This window comes from Macaca mulatta, chromosome 7, assembly GCF_049350105.2.
Source record: "Macaca mulatta isolate MMU2019108-1 chromosome 7, T2T-MMU8v2.0, whole genome shotgun sequence".
Taxonomy (NCBI): domain Eukaryota; kingdom Metazoa; phylum Chordata; class Mammalia; order Primates; family Cercopithecidae; genus Macaca; species Macaca mulatta.
In genome coordinates this window covers 112,460,512-112,474,138 of record NC_133412.1, presented here as the reverse complement: position 1 = coordinate 112,474,138, position 13,627 = coordinate 112,460,512, and the positions used below count along the sequence as shown (strand labels likewise).

Sequence of the window (13,627 nt, the reverse complement as noted above, 5' to 3'; positions counted from 1 at the left end):
TAAATATTCATCTCAAGAAATCAGTTCACAAATTAATATATTTAGTAAGTTAAGTTGATAAATCAGGAATTAGAGGTATAAGCATATCTCCTAAAATTCTAGAATCACCAGAATAAAGGAAAAAGAATTTGTTTTACATTTTAAACAATTTTAAATTGTCTAAAAACAAACTATCCAGAAAATATAGCTGGGAATAAGGAATAAATGGAGAAAACTTACTGTTTATCCTCAAATATTATTTTATTAAAAAATTAATTTAATTGGAATATTCTGTGTAACTTCTGTCCTACTTCTTTCACTTTCCAACTTAAAAAACAGTCTTCAGTCAGGTGTGGTTGCTTATGCCTGCAATCCCAGCATGTTGGGAGGCTGAGGTAGGAGGATCCCTTGAGCCCAGGAGATAGAGGCTGCAGTGAGCTATAATAGTGCCACTTGTACTCCAGCCTGGGCAACGGAGCAAGACTCTGCCTCTAATTAATTAATTAATTAATTAATTTGAAAAGTGGTTGGGCATGGTGGCTCACACCTGGAATCCCAGCACTTAGGGAGGCAGGGGCAGCAGGATAGCTTGAGCCCCAGGAGCTTGAGACCTACCTGGGCAATATAGTGAGACCTTGTTCTCTAAAACATAATAATAAATAATTAAAAATTAATACTTTTAAAAATCTTTTGTTTCCTCTGAAATCTTTTAATCACTGTGTTAGTCCACTTAGGTTGCTATTATAAAACACTATAAACTGGGCAGCTTTTAAACAAAAGAAATTTATTTCTCACAATTCTGGAGGGTGAGAATCCAAGATCAGGCATTCTCAGATTTGGATTCCGGTGAGGTTTCTAGCTCCCTACCTCAGAGATGGAACCTTCTTGCTGCATACTCCTACATGGTTGAAGGGGTGAACAAGCTCCCTTGAGCCTCTTTTATAAGGGCACAAATCCCATTCATGAAGGTTCCACCCCCATGACTTAATCACCTCCCAAAAGGCTACTTTCTAACACATCACCTTGGGGGTTAGTATTTCAACATAAGAATTTTGGGGAACACATTCAGACCACGGTAAGCACGAAATGTAATGACATTTCCACAGTCCTCATTTTACTTAGTATTTTAATCAAGCATTCATTTCACTTCCAGTATTTCTTTTTAGCCTTTTTTTTTTTTTTTTTTTTTGAGGTAAGGGTTAGAACAGAAAGGGAGCAAAAATACTTCACAAGATCAGTGTTCCAAAGAACACCTGGGGAAATGCTGGCGGGAAGTGTTCCAATTACAAATGTATCACTGCTTTTATTCAAGAATATTTAATCTTCTAGCTTTTGGCACTGAAAAAAAAGTCTAATACTATAACAACCAACTGGTCAACATAAGTATTGTGATGTTTATTAGCTATGCCTCACTGCCTTTCCTCCATAATCATATTAATGTGCAAGAAGCCTAAAATGACCTACAAACCTGATTTAGGGAAACACTAAAGCTATTGAGTCCAAAGCGCAAAATGATGACACATCACTCACTACAGTTATCCTGTAGTAAATCTCAATATTCCCCACAGAAAATAGTAAATACATTACAAAAGAAGAGCGGGGTGGGGGGGCAGGGAAAGCAATAAAGAAACTGTGCAAGAAATTCAGTGAATAAGAAGATCAAAAGTCTACAACTGATCATTAGATAATATCCAGTTTTCTTTAAAATATAATCAATTTTGACTTTTAAGAGTGTATTAATTTGTTGCTTTGGGCCACTCATGTCTATTTACAAGAAAGAGGGCACATTTGTCATAACATAACTGAACATGAAAGACCCATATAAGTTTGAGTTTTGCACCTCAAAGTTATTGGTAAAAGGAAAAAAGTTAATTAATAGAGTCAAACTTATAGAAAAACTAGCTGATTTTATTATTATCAATGCCAAACAAATCTTTAAATCAACTAAAATTTATTTAAGCATAAAGTTACTTTCACATTTGTCTACAACCACAGTAAATACAGTTCTTGGCATAAAGACATAGCCTTTAGAATTTAAAGCCTCCCCACCTGCAAGATTACATATATAAAACTCCCACTATTGTTTATGTAATAGTGGATCAATCAAATTAAAATAGTTATACCATCTAGAATAAAATAAAATGGAAATAATTTACTCATAAGATTCATATTTAAATCATCTTTATTTACAAAATACTATCCTGAGAACTGTAATTCCATTAAGCTTCAATTTGAGCAAAAGTGTAATCACTTAAGTAACAGCAGTTACTTAAACTGGAAATTAGATCAGTCAAAATTACTTTTGAAGAGAGCAAAAATATTGTCAGGTTTCTTGCTGTGGTTCTGGATGTTCAGTAGCAGGCTCATTTGAAGGCGGAATCAACCCTGAAGGGAACTCACTTCTACCTTCAGAATGTGGGGGTGGGGGGAAAAATCCAGGTCTTGGGGGAAGGTAAGGAGGAAAACCCCTCGGTGGATAGACATTTCTCACTGTTCAAAGAGATTGGTAAAAGACATTTTTTAACTTTAAGAACCTGTACTGTGCCCTAATAAATCATTAAGTTTATAAGTTCCATTACCTATTCTTTTCTTTGAAAACTGACACCAGATAATTACTTCATCTAACAAATTACTTTTTACATTGAGAAAAATGTACCTCTTCCAATACAGAAGATTAAAGGAAATATCATTAATTTTTTATGTAATTTTTGTCCTATCTTAACACCTGTTTTTAAAAAAAGAGGAATTATTTCAAAATATATAAAACTTACTGTAAAAAAACATTTTTATCTTTCATTATCAAAGTCCTTCTCAAAAAACATTTTCATGTAATATTTTCACCAAACTTAAAATTCATATCAGTGATTCCCGACTCTGATTTGATATTATACTGAAACATTTCCAGTAATATCAAAGGCCACCTTAAAATTCCCCCAAACAAAATTCATTTTAATTCACCTTTAACTTTAAAAAGAGAGGAGAAATAAGGAAAGGAATGACTATATGAGACATTCATAGGAAAAGCCTAGTATTTGGTAACCACTTATTTATTCTGCAGAACCTTATAGTTCAAAACAGTAAAGTATGAATATAAAAGCAATGTATTATTCCCTTTTTCTTATGTGAAGCTTTAAAAGAATTCAATAAATCCAAAAATTAGGTCAAACATATTAAATACATTTTAAATTTTAAATAAGTAGGACTACATCAGAACTACTTATGAAAAGGACTAAAAAATAGCCAGTAATTGTAATGCTAGAATATAAGTTTTAATTATTTTCACTAAGTGCCAAAATGACCCGTTGCTACCAGATAAGGTACAGATGATTTTAGTTTTATCATAAGACCTGCAAAAAGTCAATTATTTTCTTGACTACCAAAATACAGAAATAATTCCATATTATTAAGATGAATCAAGGTGAAACCTCATTATAGTCCACTTATGGCTGGCTGCCTTCCCAATTCAGAAAAGTAATGGTACACTCACAGAATGCTAGAAAAATGTTTCCTCCACTGTGTTACTACATTAACAGATAGTAAAATTAAATCTCTGATTAATAAAACACATATTGAGCTTTAAAAAAAAAAGTTTAAAAAAGCATACTTGCAAATGGAGCATGTGGTGGACCTGGGAAATCCCTTGGTGGAAAATAATCTCGAGAAGTTCCAAACATGGCTCCTGGAGGAGGTGCAGGGAAAGGAGGTCCTCTTCTCAAGAATGGGCCCCTTGTATCCACTGGAAACAATGGACCTCTGATTGGAGCAAGAGGTGGAGGAACAAAGCCAGGTCCAGTTGCTTCATTTTCAGCAGGGAGAGATGAATCAGGCACATTTAAATTCTACAACAAATTGACATATAGCAGTCACTAAAACAGCAAATTTGCAATTGTTTTCCTTAAAATCTCAGGCTTAAAAGAAACCATCTAGACAGAAAGCATTCCATGATAGTCTTAGAAAGCTCTAAAGAAAGATTCAAACAGCTTTCCACATTAATCTATTAGCTATCACATTTTAGTTATCACAAATATTTTATTAAGTCAACAGAAAACAGCTTTAACCAACAAAGTAATAGTCTGTCTAAAGATAAAACAGAAATATAACCCAAGAGCACCAAAATATATATTATTTTATCAAATATATACTGGAAAAAAAGAAAAAGCAAGATGTCTATGTTTATATTTTCCAAAAAAACATTATCTTAATAAAAAAAATATATTTTAAAATATTCAAATAAAAATCCAAGGGCGAGGGGAACTAAAATCTTGTTTAACTACTAAAATAACTCAAACTCCTAGTCTGCAAATTGTATTTTATCACCACAGGTTACCATCTACAAAAGAAACAGCTTTAATGCTAAGTAGAAAGTATATTAATCAAAAAGAAAAAATCAGCTTTATATCAAAAGCTAGACTATTAGCTGTTATTTCTATTCTAGTAAACCATGAGATTGGAAGGCTCAGGCCAGGCGCGGTGGCTCAGGGCCAGGCACAGTAGCTCACACCTGTAATCCCAGCACTTTGGGAGGCCAAGGCGGGCGGATCATCTGAGGTCAGGAGTTCACGACCAGCCTGGTGACACTCTGTCTTTACTAAATATACAAAAATTAGTTGGGTGTGGTCGCACGCACCTGTAGTCCCAGCTACTCAGGAGGCTGAGGCAGGAGAACTGCTTGAACCCGGCTTACAGTGAGCCGAGATAGCATCACTGCACTCCAGCCTGGGCAACAAGAGTGAAACTCCATTTCAAAAAAAAAAAGGCGGCTGTTGAATACATGGATACAATTCCACTCTTTCAATACTTACACCAAGATCATCTTTGGTATCATTTCTACTGGATTCCATTTCTGAAGGCATTGACCCATCTAGACATAAAAGTTAAACCATGAAAAGTACATGATTTACCACTTTATTCCTAGAGTATTCCAGATCACAAAATTGGTATTTTCCCACTCCCCTTGTTGGCACATAAACCATTTGGACACCAATATTGTATATTGCAGCCATAAGAACAGATTGAGGTCCCTAGAAATTCTGGCAGACTCAGAGTTCTATGATGGCATGTGGCAGTGATTTCTCTGGCTAGTTCCTCAGCAATCCTGCTGGAGCAGCATACTAAGAAGACATCTGGAAGGAAGCATCTCCCTCCTTCCTTCTTTTCCCCCTCCCTCCTTTTATTTTTCCCTCCTATCCTCTTCTCCTTCCTCCCCTTCTTCCTTCTGTCCTTATTCCTGCATTAAGTAAGAGAGACTAGCCACTGGAATTTAGCTACTGTTCCTAAATAAATGTTCCTGAACTTTGTTATCATCAAGAAATGCAATCCTCTCTGACCATAACTACCTCTCCTCTTGTAGCTTTCTCATTTATTCTCACAACATCTGTCCTTAGAAGTCACTGATGCTTCTGACCACTGAGTTTCCTCCCTCACTTCCTTCCCCAATTAACTAGACTCCAAAGTCCATGACTTCAGCCAGTTATAAATGTCCTTGTCTTACTAGTCATTTTTCACTTGTGCTTGACAACATTCAACTACAAACGGTAGCACTTAAATATTATTATGCCATATTAGGTACTGGTCAACCAGTATTAAAAAATGGGCAAATGTAAAAATTTTTAAATAGTGTAGAAATGGATGTTTAATCACCCATTACTTTCATTCCATTAAACCTGATTTAATGGGGGGAAAACAATTTCTAAAGCCAAACAGAAAGAATTCATTATAATTCTGTAAGGACCTTGGGACTGCTTTCTTTGCTTGTTACTTTTACAACCTGATTTTTGGCCAGACGCAGTGGCTCATGCCTATAATCCCAGCATTTTGGAAGGCCAAAGAGGGTGGATTACTTGGGGTCAGGAGTTCGAGACCAGCCTGGCCAATATGGTGAAACCCTATCTCTACTAAAAATACAAAAAATTAGCTGGGCATGGTGATGGGTGTCTGTAGTCCCAGCTACTTGGGAGGCTGATGCACGAGAATCGCTTGAACCCAGGAGGTGGAGGTTGCAGTGGAGCCAAGATGGCACTACTGCATTCCAGCCTGGGCAACAGAGACTCTGTCTCAAAAATAATAATAAAAAAAATAAAATAAAATACTGACTTTCTAGGCTGAGCAAGGTGTCTCACACCTGTAATCCCAGCACTTTGGGAGGCCAAGGCAGGTGAATTGCTTGAGCCCAGGAGTTCAAGACCAGCCTCAACAACATGTAAAAACCTCATCTCTACAAAAAATTAGCCATGTGTGGTGGTGCACACCTGTAGTCCCAGCTATACTATACAGTTTACTATTTCAGAAAATCAATATTATTTTTTAAATTATGTACATATTATATATATGTTAATATATACACATATATATTTAATAAAATATAAATATATTTCCTTTCCTTAGGAAACCTTTTACCAATACATTTAAATCTTGACTTTCAAAAAAAAAATTTATTTTCTTAATGTTATATACTTCTGGTTGATATACTGCATACATCTATTTCCCAACTTTAATGGGTTGCTATGAGGTAGTTTAAGTAAAAGAGAGCCGGACAAATAGATTGCTCAGTATATGTTAGTTATATCTAAGTTTGAAATGTTTAAATAATATAACTGATCACAATATCAACAGAGCATGCATCTAAATTGTTTGGTGGGTTTTTATGTATCCATTCACATTTGCCTGGCTTATTTCCCTGATTACTAAACAGGACACATGTAAGTGGACTAGAAAAATTAGAAAATTAGTCATAGAGCAGAGAAAAATTTATCGTCATAGGTATATGGAGTAAACCTATTTCCATGGTGCTCAAACCAACCCACCAACATATATTTGGATGCCATGTCTGTGTACAATATAACAAGAAACATAAAACCAGGACATTTTCAGGAAAGAGATTTTGGCCTTAGGAACTACTAGAGATAGCAATTATATTGGTCTTTATTCTAACTTCCAGTTTTTTAGTGTGCCACCAATATTTTTAAAGAAGAAAAGCACAAAGTACTTCTTACCCATTTTATCCAAAGAAGGCATATTAAAACTTCTGAGTTCTGCTGGTCCAGACAGTCTACCAGAATTAGAAAAAAATCTGTCTTGCCTTTGTGGAGGAAGGGCTGAATCAGGATATGATTGTCCTAGAAAATAAGTTTTTTAAATGTCTTAATATAAATCAAGTTTACTTAAGTTTAATGTATTGAACTTAAGACTTTTGACCTGCATTCGAAAACTTAAATTCATCTTCTTGGTTGACAATAGTAGACAATTTCAGAAGAATTGCCTATTTTACTATAGGCAATAACTTTTATAGTAAACACAAGCATAATCTGCTACTTTGAATTTTGAAAGTTTCAATTACTATGTGTAAATTAGAACATGTGAAAACAGAATTTAGTTTATATATATAAACTATATATAAGCTACATATATAGTTTAGATAAACTATATGTGTATAAAAATAAATATATATTTATATACATATAGTTTATATAATTTATATATATTATATATAAATTCATTTAACTTTCCATTTTAAGAATGGATGGAAGTAAATACATCCATATATCAAAAAAGACCCAGGAAACAACTACTAACATAGGGAAAAAGTAAAGAGAAAAAACATAAGCGCAGCAAGAAATTTATCAGAATAGGTTATAATTTGTCATCAAAGCAGAAAGAGTATTCAGAGGTCATCACTGTCAAACTTTTAGTAATACTGACATTTTGGAATTTAGTATCTATTCCAAACCAAATGGAAAGAGATGGGTATGGTGGCTCACACCTGTAATCCCAGCACTTTGGGAGGCCGAAGTGGGTGGATCACTTGAGGTCAGGAGTTCAAGACCAGCCTGGCCAACATGGTGAGACCCTATCTCTACTACTACAGAGGACCTTACTGACACATCATCTCTCCTACACAAAACCAAAGAAACCACCTGGCATCAACCAGAGTCAATGAAGAGATTATATTTAATGAGCTCCCAAAGGTCGGGAAATGTGACTGAGGAGAGAAAGATCCAGATAGTTTGAAGGCTCATTTACACTCCCTTTCAAAATCCTAGGGAGGAGCTGTTTCAACGGGTTTGAGTTAGCCTAATGAAAGAAAAGGTCAGTACCAACCACTGAGATCTAAACTCAGTTTTCCCTTTCTACTTCAAACATAGGATTAATTAAATGGTGGAGTTGGACGAGGGGATGAAATAAGGAAATCTGAACACCAACTCTTTTTTAACTAGGTCTCAAGATACTACATCATTATTTTGCTTCTAATTTATATCCCCATACACCAGCAATCTCAGAAATAAAAAATTTTGTTACAAATGTACTACTTTATAAACTACATGGCTATGGTGCCCTCCACTGGCAAAAGCAATTCATTCCTTAAATCTTACCAAGGCCTAGTATGTGTCAGGCACAAACAATACAATGTTGCTCTTGGTACACACCCTGCCCTTACAGTCTAATTCTGATAGAAACACATAAATACAATGTGATTAATGTCTTAATAAAAGGAAATATACATAATATAAGAGGCAGCCTATCTATTTCTGATTGCAGGAATCAGAAAAGGAGTCAGAGGCAGTAAAGCTTGCCCTGAAAGAAAAGTAATGATGAACAAGTAATCAAGGGTATTCTGGTCAAATGCACATACACATATACACACATATACACACACATATACACACACCCTCATATGCACATATACACACACACATATACACGTAATAAGATACAGCTATGTGGAAAGCACATGACCAAAGACTGAACTGAACTACAGAAAAGAAGGACGTGAAAGGTCCCTTTCTTTTTTGCTTTCAAACTTCTGTTTTCTATAATAGTATTCTACCCTTATAATAGAAGACATGATTAGAAAGAAAGAATGGAAGGAAAAAAAATATAAGAAAAAAATGAATAAGGAGTGAGAATAAGTGTACAGGGCATTCTGAAGCAGTTTTGCAAACTAAGGATTATACTGCAGAAATAAGCTACTCTCATATACTTCATTCACAGCTTCTGTTGAGGACGATGGGGAGATATCTACTAAAACCAAAAACAGGCCAGGCATGGTGGCTCACGCCTGTAATCCCAGCACTTTGGGAGGCCAAGGCAGGTGGACTGCTTGAGGCCAAGAGTTTGAGACCGGCCTGGCCAACATGGTGAAATCCCATCTCTACTAAAAACACAAAAAAATGAGCCAAGAGTGATGGCATAGGCCTGTGATCCCAGCCACTCGGGAGGCTGAGACACAAGAATCGCTTGAACCCAGGAGGCGGAGATTGCAGTGAGCCAAGATCACGCCACTGCACCCCAGCCTGGGCGACAAAGCAACACCCCACCCCCCACAAAAAAAATTAAAAATAAAACCAAAAATGTGCATATCCTATTACCTAGTAATTCCATTTCCTGGACTAATCTTGAAAGAACATATGTACAAAAAGCGTGTTAGCTGCAGCATTGTTAGTAATGGAGAAATATTGGAGACACTCTAAATGGTCACCAACAGGAACTGGATAAATATATTGTGGTTTCTTATATACTGAAATACCATACCACAATTAAGGTAAGGTAATAAACTCTCTATATATTAACATGGAAAGAATTCAAGTATGTAAGGCTGGTAAGGAAAGTTGATAAAACAGAACTTTAATATTTTTTTAATTGTTATTATTATACTTTAAGTTCTAGGGTACATGTGCACAACGTGCAGGTTTGTTACATATGTATACATGTGCCATGTTGGTGTGCTGCACCCATTAACTCATTATTTACATTAGGTATATCTCCTAATGCTATCCCTCCTCACTCCCCCCTTCCCACAATAGGACCCGGTGTGTGATGCTCCCCTTCCTGTGTCCAAGTGATCTCATTGTTCAATTCCCACCTATGAGTGAGAACATGCAGTATTTGGTTTTCTGTTCTTGAGAGAGTTTGCTGAGAATGATGGTTTCCAGCTGCATCCATGTCCCTACAAAGGACACAAACTCATCCTTTTTTATGGCTACATAGTATTCCATGGTGTACATGTGCCACATTTTCTTAATCCAGTCTGTCACTGATGGACATGTGGGTTGATTCCAAGTCTTTGCTATTGTGAATAGTGCCACAATAAACATACGTGTGCATGTGTCTTTATAGCAGCATGACTTATAATCCTTTGGGTATATCTTCAGTAATGGCATGGCTGGGTCAAATGGTATCTCTAGTTCTAGATCCTTGAGTAATCGCCATACTGTTTTCCACAATGGTTGAACTAGTTTACAGTCCCACCAACAGTGTAAAAGTGTTCCTATTTCTCCACATCCTTTCCAGCACCTGTTGTTTCCAATTTTTTAATGATTGCCTTTCTAATTGGTGTGAGATGGTATCTCATTGTGGTTTTGATTTGCATTTCTCTGATGGCGAGTAACGATGAGCATTTTTTCATGTCTGCTGGCTGTATGAATGTCTTCTTTTGAGAAGTGTCTGTTCATATCCTTTGCCCACTTTTTGATGGGGTTGTTTTTTTCTTGTAAATTTGATTGAGTTCTTTATAGGTTCTGGATATTAGCCCTTTGTCAGATGAGTAGCTTGCAAAAATTTTCTCCCATTCTGTAGGTTGCCTGTTCACTCTGATGGTAGTTTCTTTTGCTGTGCAGAAGCTCTTTAGTTTAATTAGATCCCATTTGTCAATTTTGGCTTTTGTTGCCATTGCTTTTGGTGTTTTAGACATGAAGTCCTTGCCCATGCCTATGTCCTGAATGGTATTACCTAGGTTTTCTTCTAGGGTTTTTATAGTTTTAGGTCTAACATTTAAGTCTCTAATCCATCTTGAATTAATTTTTGTATCAGGAGTAAGGAAAGGATCCAGTTTCAGCTTTCTAATTATGGCTAGCCGATTTTCTCAGCACCATTTATTAAATAGGGAATCCTTTCCCCATTTCTTGTTTTTCTCAGATTTGTCAAAGATCAGACGGTTGTAGATGTGTGGTGTTATTTCTGAGGGCTCTGTTCTGTTCCATTGGTCTATATCTCTGTTTTGGGACCAGTACCATGCTGTTTTGGTTACTGTAGCCTTGTAGTATAGTTTGAAGTCAGGAAGCGTGATGCCTCTAGCTTTGTTCTTTTGGCTTAGGATTGTCTTGGCAATGCAGGGTCTTTTTTGGTTCCATATGAACTGTAAAGTAGTTTTTCCCAATTCTGTGAAGAAAGTCATTGGTAGCCTAATGGGGATGGCATTGAATCTACAAATTATCTTGGGCAGTATGGACATTTTCACAATACTGATTCTTCCTATCCATGAGCATGGAATGTTCTTCCATTTGTTTGTGAACCCTTCTATTTCACTGAGCAGTGGTTTGTAGTTCTCCTTGAAGAGGTCCTTTATATCCCTTGTAAGTTGGATACCTAGGTATTTTATTCTCTTTGAAGCTATTGTGAATGGGAGTTCATTCATGATTTGGCTCTCTGTTTGTCTGTTACTGGCGTATAAGAATGCTTGTGATTTTTGCACATTGATTTTGTAACCTGAGACTTTGCTGAAGTTGCTTATCAGCTTAAGGAGATTTTGGGCTGAGACGATGGGGTTTTCTGAATATACAATCATGTCATTTGCAAACAGGAACAATATGACTTCCTCTTTTCCTAACTGAATACCCTTTATTTCTTTCTCTTGCCTGATTGCCCTAGCCAGAACTTCCAACACTATGTTGAATAGGAGTGGTGAAAGAGGGCATCCCTGTCTTGTGCCACTTTTCAAAGGGAACGCTTCCAGTTTTTGCCCATTCAGTATGATAGTGGCTGTGGGTTTGTCATAAATAGCTCTTATTATTTTGAGATACGTTCCATCAACACCGAATTTATTGAGAGTTTTTAGCATGAAGGGCTGTTGAATTTTGTCAAAGGTCTTTTCTGCATCTATTGAGATAATCATGTGGTTTTTGTCTTTGAGAACTTTAATTTTTTAAAAATCATTATTAGAACTGAAAGTTTACACACACTAAACTCATGAATAGCTGCTTCTAGGAAAGGAAGGTAATATTCCCAGGAAAGGAAATGTAATAGTGTTCAATTCATTTATATAGTGTGCTTTTTCTTTTTATGTTTTATTTACACATTTATGCACACAAACACATATACATCTGAAGCAAATATTAATATGTAAATTCTCAAGGGTGATATCCAGGATTGTGCTATAATATCTCAATTTGTGATGTTCACCAAGTTACCCAACCTTTCTGTGCTTGTATTTCTTCATCTGTAAAATGGGAATAACAGAATAATACTCTTAAGAGTGTTAGAATGATTAAAATGCATTTAGTCTGACACAAATAATTTTACATATAGCTTTATAAATATCTGATAAATTAAGCTTGTTGTTATGATTATAAACTATATTAAAAATATAGTATTGACTGCTTTTCAAATTTATGACCATAAATTTCAAACTGATGCTCAACAATGCCCTATAATCATACTACACTTTAATAATGATCGAATTCTTCCACTCTCCTAAATAGCTACTCCATACCTTTTTCTCTTCAAATCTCACAAGCCTCTCATCTACCACCTGCTTCAGCTGATGATCTTGCCACATCAAGAAAACTGAAACAACTGGACACCTCCACTCACCCTCCACCCAATCGCTACATCTGTGCTCACTTGCTCTGCCTTCCTTCTTTTTAGAATGGATAAAGTGACCCAGCTACCACAATTTCTGCAATTACACTCTGGATAGTATCTTTTGTACTTAATATTCCAGGGTTTCACTTTTATAACCAGACCCTCTCCCAAACATCATTAATTTCTCCTTCTAGCCTGAATTATTCCCATCAGCAAATAAATATTATATTATTCATCTTTCTTTCTTTTTTTTTTTTTTTTTGAGACGGAGTCTCGCTCTGTAGCCCAGGCTAGAGTGCAGTGGCCAGATCTCAGCTCACTGCAAGCTCCGCCTCCCGGGTTCACGCCATTCTCCGGCCTCAGCCTCCCGAGTAGCTGGGACTACAGGCGCCCGCCACCTCGCCCGGCTAGTTTTTTGTATTTCTTAGCAGAGACAGGGTTTCACCGTGTTAGCCAGGATGGTCTCGATCTCCTGGCCTTGTGATCCGCCCGTCTCGGCCTCCCAAAGTGCTGGGATTACAGGCTTGAGCCACCGCGCCCGGCCTTTTTTTTTTTTTTTGAGAAAGAGTCTCACTCTGTTGCCCAGGCTGGAGTGCAATGGTGTGGTCTCGGCTCACTGCAACCTCTGCCTCCCAGGTTCAAGCAATTCTCCTGCCTCAGCCTTCCAAGCAGCTGGGACTACAGACGCATGCCACCACACCCGGCTAATCTCTGTATTTTTAGTAGAGACGGAGTTTCACCATGTTGGCCAGGCTGGTCTTGAACTTCTGACCTCAGGTGATCCACCCGCCTCAGCCTCCCAAAGTGCTGGGATTACAAGCGTAAGCCACCATGTCCAGCCAATATTATCCATCTTTAAAAACCAAAACCCTCTCCCTCCAGCTACCATCTCTTTTTCATTCAAAGCAAAATTTTCCAAAAAGTTGTCCACATTTGTCCCTAGACCTTAATCTCTCCTCAACCTAGTCTCTTCAGGAAGACTGACAAATTAAACACAGATTTTTAGTGTTTATAAAAACATATACAGTGGCAATGTATCAACCAAATAACCATGAGAATGTATAAAGGATCA

The 13,627-nt window shown here is 36.6% G+C and overlaps 1 protein-coding gene across 12 annotated transcripts in view; it reads right to left on the bottom strand.

Annotated features, from left to right (window-relative positions):
- Positions 1 to 1,866: 1,866 nt before the first annotated feature.
- Positions 1,867 to 13,627, bottom strand: part of MIA2 (MIA SH3 domain ER export factor 2) — a 117,834-nt gene continuing 106,073 nt past the window's right edge. For 7 of the 12 annotated variants that reach the window (XM_015143547.3, XM_015143549.3, XM_015143552.3 and 4 more), the window contains 4 exons: positions 6,972 to 7,094; positions 4,782 to 4,840; positions 3,584 to 3,818; positions 1,914 to 2,469 (listed from right to left, as the gene is read on the bottom strand). In XM_015143547.3, the coding sequence (XP_014999033.2) occupies positions 2,303 to 2,469; positions 3,584 to 3,818; positions 4,782 to 4,840; positions 6,972 to 7,094 (584 nt within the window). In that variant the 3' untranslated portion in view covers positions 1,914 to 2,302. 12 annotated transcript variants of the gene reach the window in all.